Genomic DNA, 9,021 nt, shown 5'->3' with positions numbered 1-9,021 from the left:
TCTTTCTTTCATGTAAAGGGGGTAAATATAGGTGGGTGGGAAGAGCACAAAACACATCTATGGCTCCAGAGGCTTTTGTTTCCAGAACAATAACTTAAGTCCCAGTTCTTCTACTGAGGAAGTCACAGGCTGTTCAGTCCAAGAATCCATAATGGCAGATTGTGGGCATTTCTTCACTCTGGAAGTGATCTATCCAAGATGCCAGGGTATTGATTTTCCTGCAGATAATGGGAAAGAAAATTCATAACCCCAGTCTTACATATTGGTACAAGGTCAGTTCACCCACCAGTGGGATGGACCTCTCCTCTGCCTTTAGGGAGGGATGTGGTTGTCCAAAAAGGGCCTCAAAGAGGCTCAAGCCTATTTGCTTTCAAGTGCAATGTGAAGCCCTAACAACTTCAGTGGCAAAGTTTGCGGTGAGAACAGGTGAACCTCCTGGCATAGTTTAGCTAGCTGTTGCTTTATAAATCATGTCATTTTTTTCCCCACTGGACAACTTACCATATTTTTGCATCTTGGAGCGAAGGGAAAGGACGCGACAAACGGGTATGCAAACAGCAACCTTTATTGAGAACAGAGTGACTACGATTCGACGTGGCGTGGTTCGCACCAAACATTTATACCTCCGGGTTTGAACGAGGAGCCAATGGGCGTTGAGTAGCTCGACCAATCAGGGCGAGGATTGAACCGGCTCCGCCCGGGAACCAATCAGAAGGGAGTCCTTATTCCCGCGCTTGTATTTCCCGCGCTAGTATTCAACACCCCTCCCCCCCTAGTCAAAGAGTTCCCTTAGGAAGGGCAAACATAGTCTTGTAAGTAGGTGGGACGGTGACGTTCTCGTCCCGACCTTCGTGGCTCCCCGGCGGTTGTCGTCGGGGGGGGAACCGCCGGCGGAGGTGTGTCCTTGGCGGGGCGGTGAATCTGCGACGCGGTCCCGTGAGATGGCGCTGGCCCCGGGCCCCGTGCCCGATGTCCATCTGTCCGGGGTGGCGTTTCCGTGGCAACAGGAGTGTCCGACAGTGGCCCCGTGCAGTCTGGTTGGGGTGTAGGTTCAGAGTCTCGATAAGGGCTTCGAGGAAGGGAGTAGCCGGGTGAGGCGCGTCTGTCCGAAAAGTTCGCATCGGCTTGTCCCCCGTTCCCCGGGTGGAGGCGGTCCGTTGGGGGGAAGGTCATCGAGGGTGGCTCATGCTGAGAGTGGGTGTCTGAGAGGCTCGGGCCGTCTGTTTCCGCGGGGAGGCGTCGCCTTAACTGGTCCACGTGGCGCCTCCATTGTGTTCCGTCGGCCAGGCCGACCCTGAAGGAACAGGGGCCAGTCAGAGCTGTGATGGTTGCGGGAATCCACCGTGGATCCCCAGAAAAGGAGCGGGCCCATACAGGATCCCCTAACTTAAACGCGTGGGAAGGGAGGGCCCCCAGGTTGCTCGGCAGATCCCCTGCGTAAAGTGGGTGGAGCCTGTCTAGGGGGGTTCGCAATCTCCTACCCATCAAGAGCTCCGCGGGACTTTTATTAGTCGTTGGGCAGGGTATGGAGTGCTGGCTCAAGAGGTAAGCCGCCACTCTTTCTTGCCAGTCGCCCTGGTCCATGCGGCCCAAAGCTTCTTTGGCTGAGCGAACTGCGCGCTCCGCCCGGCCGTTACTAGCTGGGTGATAAGGGGCTGTGGCCGCGTGTCTGATTCCTTGTTCGGCCAGGAATTCTTGGAACGTGGTGGAGGTAAACTGGGGCCCATTATCTGAGACTATCACATCCGGTAACCCATGGGTGGCGAACATCTTACGAAGGGCCCTCACTGTACTCTCTGCTGTGGTGGAGGTCATGATTACCAGCTCCACCCACTTGGAGTAAGCATCGACTACTATCATGAAGTTTCGGCCGTGGAAGGGGCCGGCAAAGTCAATGTGTAAACGGGACCATGGGCCTCTAGGGATTTCCCACTCACGAGGGGCGGCTGTGGGGGGATTCGGCCTAGAGTTTTGGCAGATCCTGCATCGGCCTACGTAGTCTGCAATTTCCGAATCTAGCAAGGGCCACCACACATAGCTACGGGCTAAGGCTTTCATTCGCGCTATGCCTGGGTGGTTTTTGTGGAGTGCGGGCAGGATTCGTGCCCGCAGGGCTGTGGGGATCACTACCCTATCCCCCCAGACAAGACAACCCCCGTGAAGGGCGAGTTCGGCTTGTCGTGCTTTAAATGGTCGGAATCCTTCCGCTACCTTTTCCGCGGGCCAACCCCTCAAAACCCATGAAGCTACTTGGGATAGGATGGGGTCAGCCTTTGTGCAAGCTGCGACGTCCGTGGCAGAGACGGGGAGGTCGGATTCGGTGATGGACAAAATAGAGAGAGCGGGCACGTGGGCTGTGTCCGTCTCTGGCAAAGGGCAACGGCTCAGGGCGTCTGCGTGCCCTAGCTGCTTACCCGGACGGTATAACAGCGTATACGAATACGCCGTTAGGAACTCCGTCCAGCGTGTCATGCGGGGAGACAAAATGGGGGGGGTTGGCTTGTCGCCTGCCAGTAGCCCCAGGAGCGGCTTGTGATCCGTGACAAGGGTGAAATTCCTACCATAGAGGTAGTCATGGAACCGCTTAATGCCGGACACTGCAGCCAGGGCTTCTTTATCGATTTGGCTGTAGTTCCGCTCCGTGGAGGAGAGTGTCCGGGAATAGAAAGCTATGGGGGCCTCTGAGCCGTTCGGGAGGGCATGGCTCAGGACCGCCCCTATGCCATAGGGAGAGGCGTCGCAAGTCAGAACTAGGGGCATCCTATCGCTATATTGAATTAGGACTGCCGACGAGGTCAAAATGTCTTTTATAGCCGCGAACGCGTGCGCTTCACGGCTACCCCATTGCCAGGCCGCTGACCGGTCAAGCAGTCGGTGTAGCGGCTCAGCTAGCGACGCCTTGTGGGGAATAAAAGGGGCGTAGAAGTTTAAAAGCCCTAGGAACGCCAGCAATTCCGCCCTAGAGGTGGGTGCAGGTGCGTTTTTGATGGCGGCAACTTTGGAAGGGGTGGGGTGGATGCCTTGGGCATCAATGAGGAACCCCAAGAATTCTACTTTGGGAACAGCAATTTCGCATTTGCTGCGCTTTAGTTTCAGTCCTGCCTCCCTAAAACGTGTGAGAACCTCCCGCAGTATTTTCAGGAGTTCCGAGTGGCTGGGGGCTGCGACCAGGACGTCGTCGAAGTAGGGAACGACGCCTGGGAGCCCGTGGAGCAACCGCTCCATGAGGCTCTGGAAAATCCCCGGGGCAACCGAAACGCCGAATTGGAGGCGGCGGCAACGGAAGGCCCCGCGGTGGGTGACGATGGTCTGGGCTGTAGCCGCATCGTCGTCTACGGGAAGCTGCTGGTAGGCCTGTGCCATATCTAGCTTGGCGAAAATGCGGCCTTGCCCTAAGGAGTGGAGTAGGTGTTGCACTACGGGAACCGGATATGGATTTGCCTGCAGGGCCAAATTGATGGTCGACTTATAGTCGGCACATATTCTCACCGATCCGTCGGGTTTGACCGGGAGGACTATGGGGGTTTCCCCACGGGCGTGATCTACGGGCTCGATTACCCCCTGCTCTATAAGCTTATCAAGTTCAGCGTCTACCTTTGCTCTCAATGCGAAGGGGACCCTGCGTGCCTTCAGCCTAATGGGAGCGACCTGGGGATCGAGGCAGAGGGAAATGGGGGTGCCTTTATAACAGCCCAATTTCCCATCGAACACATCTGCGAACTCATCTAGAACGCTATCTACGGTGAGGGGGACTACCCTGTGCACCCCCTCTATGGTGAGGCCCAAGGCGGGAAACCAATCCAACCCAAGGAGAGCGGGCAGATCGTTCCTGACGATTAGAACTGGGAGTTTCCCCTTAAAGTCTCCGTATTCCACCTGGATGTGGAATATTCCTGCCGTGGGAATCCCATTTCCCTGGTAGTCTAGGAGGGAGACCCCGACGGGGCGCAAATGGCTCTGGGGAACCCCGGGACAAAGGCGGGAAAACAGGGCCCAAGATAGGAGAGAACGGGAAGACCCGGAGTCCACCTCCATTCGACAAAGCTGACCTTCGAGTCGGACGGCGGTGCTGATTTTGCGATCGCCGGCGGGAACGTGGGAAGCCTGGTAGACCACGCAGTCGGCGCTGGAGGGCTGGTAGGTTGAGTGGCAGTCCTCAGCTCGCCTCGCAGGACGTGGCTGTTGGCGGCGTTGCGGTGCCTGGCGCTGGTCGCTGGGCTGCATGAACGATGGGGCTGGCACGAGAGCCCGGCAGACCCTGGCGAGGTGTCCTTCTCCTCGGCAGCGGCGGCAGACGGCGGAACGGAACGGGCAGGATGCGCGGCTGTGGCGGCCGCCGCATCCGCGGCAAGGTGCGTTTGAGACTGGCTGAGCGGGCGTCGGTGGTTGCTGGTGTGGCCTCCGCTTCGGCTGCGTCCTCATTTGTCCGACGGTTTCCTCCTCCTCGTCTTCAGCAGGAGAGAGGTCGTCGACGAGGTTCGTCTGGGTGGAAGGCCCCGCGGCGGTTTGCGCGGGGGTTTTCAGCTGGAGGCGTTCGATGTCGGCCGTGGATTGTTCGGAGAGCTCCGCTGCTCGCGCGGTCTCCACGGCTTGCACCAAGGTGATTTTGTGGTTCCGGAGCATGCGGCTGCGCAAATGCACGTCGCGGACCCCGCATACAAACTGCTCCACGAGGTTCTCCTCCAGGTCTGCAAAATCGCACTGGGCGGCCACTGTGCGCAAAACCTCTAGAAACTGGCTGATGGATTCGTTGGGCTTCTGCACTCGGCGGCGGAAGGTGAAGCGGCGCGCGATCAGAGAGGGTGAGGGAGCGTAGTGGTTCCTCAGCCTGGACATCAGCTCGTCCCACCCAAGTTTGTAGGCTGGCCTTGGGGCGGCCAGGGCTCTCGCAGAGGCGAACATGGAAGGCTCACAGCAGGACAAGAAGAAGCTGCATTTCTCCTCGTCGGTCTGTGCCTGGTTCTTCGATGTGATTAAGTAGCACTCGAAACGCTCCATGAAGCCGTCCCATGATTCTCCGGCGGAACCGAATGGCGCGAAAGGAGGAAGCGCTGATGCCATCGTGGTGTGGAGCCAGAGAGGGGGAGGAAGAGGGCGGAGAAAATTTTGCGTTCGCTGCCGGAGTTCTCAGCCTGAGGATAGCGTTCGTGCTGGTTCAGACGCGGTGGCAGCTGGCTTGTTCTTCTCCGTGGTCGCGGGAATCGGCATCCCACCTTCGTCGCCAGTTTTGCATCTTGGAGCGAAGGGAAAGGACGCGACAAACGGGTATGCAAACAGCAACCTTTATTGAGAACAGAGTGACTACGATTCGACGTGGCGTGGTTCGCGCCAAACATTTATACCTCCGGGTTTGAACGAGGAGCCAATGGGCGTTGAGTAGCTCGACCAATCAGGGCGAGGATTGAACCGGCTCCGCCCGGGAACCAATCAGAAGGGAGTCCTTATTCCCGCGCTTGTATTTCCCGCGCTAGTATTCAACACATATGGTAGACTGAGTGAAGCTTCCAAATGATGTTTAACTGTTCACACAAACTTTAGCTATGAAATATGGGTCACAGTCAAATGATATACTATTTGGTAGCCCAAAGCTGCCCCAAAATAATTTCTTCCAGTAGGACGTTTACTACTTCATACTCTTTATTAGTCCTGCAAGCAAAAGCCTCAAGCCATCCTATGAAGGCACATTCTAGTCTCCAAATGTACTTAAAACCTTGATTTCTAGGTAATTCAATGAAGTCTATTTCTCAAATTGTCCCTGGGTAGTTGTCCTTAAGTTGGAGTCGTAGGGGTGGGTGTCTGTCTACTTTTGGATTATTTCTGGTACAGATCAGACAAGCTGCTACAGCTTGGGAGACAGCGGAATAGAGACCCTTGCCTAATATACAGCATGTCACAAAATCTACCAGTGCTTTTGTGCCGAATGTGTGCTATCATGTATTTGTTGTAAAAGAATTCTTAGAGGTGTATTTGGTAGAATAAATTTGCTCTCTACCCTCCACCACCCATCATCTCCCTCCTTGCCTCCAATAATTGTAAAATTTGTGGGCTATATTTAACAGTTGATTCTCTTGCTTTTAATAATCCTCTTTCCTTTCATAAGGCTCCATGGGCATGCAAGATTCCAAGGGCATATTTGATATTAATGTTTGTTGGCATTAATTAATCCATTCAAATGTTTTCCCACCCCCCCCTTTAAGAACCTCATAAAAGAGCTTGACAATAAATCAAAAATCAAGAATCTGAATTTTACAAAAACCAGCCATCCCCAAGAACCCCTATTGTTTTCTCAATTTATAAAGTTTTTTATTTTTTCATTTTCATAACAAATAACCACATGCTAATTACAGCTAATTTTGTTATTTTGCCATCGGTGAATATTGTTTTATTCCTCAGTCTTTTTAATATCTGTTACATTTTCATGTTGTATTGTAAATATTGTGGATTCTTAATCATACTGTGAGTTTTATTTCACTCCCTATTTTTTTCCTTGTACATTTTTTTATTTTTCTATTTTCACAATATAGAGTCACATGTATACTATTACATAGCCAACATCATTTTTTATTATTAAATGTTTACATCAATTCATCTTACCATCAACTCCGAAAAATAATTATTGGCTCTTCTGCTCTCCGTACACCATATTTGTACCCTATCCATCACTTTCCTTTCCCTCTCTTCTCCTCCTCCCTTCCTCCTTTCTTCCCTCTGTTGTCCTTCTCTTCTCTACTTCCCCTTCCTCTCTCCTTCTCCTCTCTCTTCTTTCCACGCCTTCTTTTTCTCCTCCTCTTCCCCCTACCTTCTCTCCTGTCCCTTTCTTCTTCCTTTATCTCTCTCCTCTACGTCGCACACTTCCTCTCATTTACTTGTTGTATTTCAGTCTTTGAGTGTGAGTGAGCTCCATTTTATGTTGATAGTATTTATAATTCCTTTTCAATATAGACATTTAATTTTAATATATATCTTCCTCCTTTTTTAAAAGAAAAAAATATAATAATTGTATTTTAAACCCCACCCCACCTCCAGCCTATTTTTGGCTGAGATGTAGACCTGGTTACGATTCCTATGCATCCTTACATGCCCCAAAAGTGGGTTCTGTCTTTAAATCTCAATAGTTCCGCATTGTAAATATATCTCATGCTCCCTCTCCATTTTTCCATATCTTGGTTTAGATTACCCTTAATTGTCTATAAATGGGAATCCTTACTGTTCAATGTTGATTACAATTTCCTTAATCTACTATCTAGAATAACAAGCGGTACACATCTCACTTTGTTCATCATCTTAGAAGTTCTATATGTGTCCATATTTCATATATTTTAACCTGTACTTAATTGTCCTTCCATTGACATGTTCAATCAGTTAACAAGTCAGTTTCATTATCATGTATAAAAGTGAATCACGTACCTCTACTTTACATTCTCCACATAACAGTTTCATATTTGTCCATATTCCATATATTTTAACCTTATCTTTCCATTATCATATTCAATCAGTTAGCAACTGATTCTCATCCTGCTTCTCACCTTTCAATTTGGGAGGGGGCAATCAAAGCATTTCCATCAGGCTGTCATAAACCCCTTGTATTCCCTTAGCGGGGGTCGGGGCATCATTACGCAAAGCTACCATCCAAGCAGCCGCTTTGCCTTCCAAAGCCATAGTAACACTTCTCACTTCTGATGAGAAATCCTCCCCATACTCTTGCATGTAATCCCAACTTGCACTAAAAAAAACCAGTTCTTTGGGATCTCCTCTGTACTTCACCTCAAGTGGAAGAATCTGTGGCATTTGGTGCCTTCGGGAGTTTTCCCCCTTCTTGGGAGAGCTTGAACTGCTGCTGCTGTGGCTGGGCCCCCTCCCTCTTACCCAGCTCAAGTAGCTGTTCCCAGGGACGTTTCAGAGCTAACCAGGTCTTCTGCTCTCCCCTCCCCCCGCTCGGCTAATCCACGCTCACTTTCAGCAAGACTTACACAGAAGCGTCATCGTTCCCAAGCCTCCTGAAGAAGGTGTAAAGCATGGGTCATCATGAGATCCTCTCTTTCAGCTGCCTGCCAGTCATCCTCTGGTTTTGGTCCTCTGGCTGGTTGTGACCCTTGACATCATCTTCTACTCACTGTGGGAGTTAGACATTTGGGTGCTCCCCCCACAGAAGCTTTTAACTCTGGGATGGATGCAAAGGCAGATCTTGTTTAATGTCAGGCATGCCTCCTTCAATATCCAAGAAAGAAAAACCTCAACTCCATTTGAATAGAGATAAAGAACTTTTACTAGATATGAAACGAAAGCAGGAAAAAGGAAAGCAAGATCTGAGCCAGAATGTACATATCAAACATTTATCCAGCCCCCTCCCTCCAATTCCCCAACCCAGTGTGCAATCTGCAACTCCCTAAGGTGGGGTACATCTTCAAAAAGCCTCATCAAGTTGGTATGCGAGATGGTTGGCCTTGACCAAGTCCAAACAGGCCACCGGCATGTGCAGAAGATGGTGAGAACAAAACTCCTTTCATCATACTCCTCCAGCACCAGTAATTCCCCCTCCCAAATATCTCAAGCCCCCTCCCTCCGGGTTTCTATGGCAGCCAACAGCAAGCAAGGAAAGTAGAGGCTGACACTCCCAGGATTTCAGTTGTTTGCAATGTGACACAAATAAGATAAATAAACTTTGAGTGCAGAAAGACACTGCATGTGTCTTTCCTGCAGACAGGAATTTCTGTTTATCATTTCGCTGCTCTTTTATCTGTGGATGATTATCTTATATGCACTATAGCAGGCTAACTCTGCCCACAGTAGGAATTTGACAATGACTGGCTCAGGGCTGCCTCAGCTGTCCATCCTTTTGAGGTTAGGAAAATGAAGACCCAGAATGTTGGCAATATGTTGACATTGTAAACTGCCCAGAGAATGTATGAAACATTTCGGGGAGGTATATAAATTAAACTTCTACTACTTTCCTTCCTCAACTGCTTATCCCTCTGTTTTCTAGCTGTAATAATGTGCAGTAATTTGTTTTAGGAGCTGGAG

At 50.8% G+C, this 9,021-nt stretch overlaps 1 protein-coding gene across 1 annotated transcript; it reads right to left on the bottom strand.

Moving 5' to 3' along the window:
* Positions 1-730: 730 nt before the first annotated feature.
* On the bottom strand, positions 731-4,836 carry LOC148045966 (uncharacterized). The gene is made up of 2 exons (XM_087714424.1): positions 4,050-4,836; positions 731-1,294 (listed from the first exon to the last, which is right to left on the bottom strand). The coding sequence occupies exons 1-2, from the start codon at positions 4,834-4,836 to the stop codon at positions 1,245-1,247; spliced, it is 837 nt and encodes a 278-aa protein (XP_087570550.1). The 3' UTR covers positions 731-1,244.
* Positions 4,837-9,021: the final 4,185 nt, after the last annotated feature.

The sequence above is a fragment of the Thamnophis sirtalis genome, unplaced genomic scaffold (assembly GCF_051295495.1).
Source record: "Thamnophis sirtalis isolate CommonGarterSnake01/CBP01778 unplaced genomic scaffold, rThaSir2_p1.2 scaffold_4, whole genome shotgun sequence".
NCBI lineage: Eukaryota > Metazoa > Chordata > Lepidosauria > Squamata > Natricidae > Thamnophis > Thamnophis sirtalis.
The sequence above is the reverse complement of the archived record's forward strand: the minus strand, read 5'-3'. Positions and strand labels throughout refer to the sequence as shown.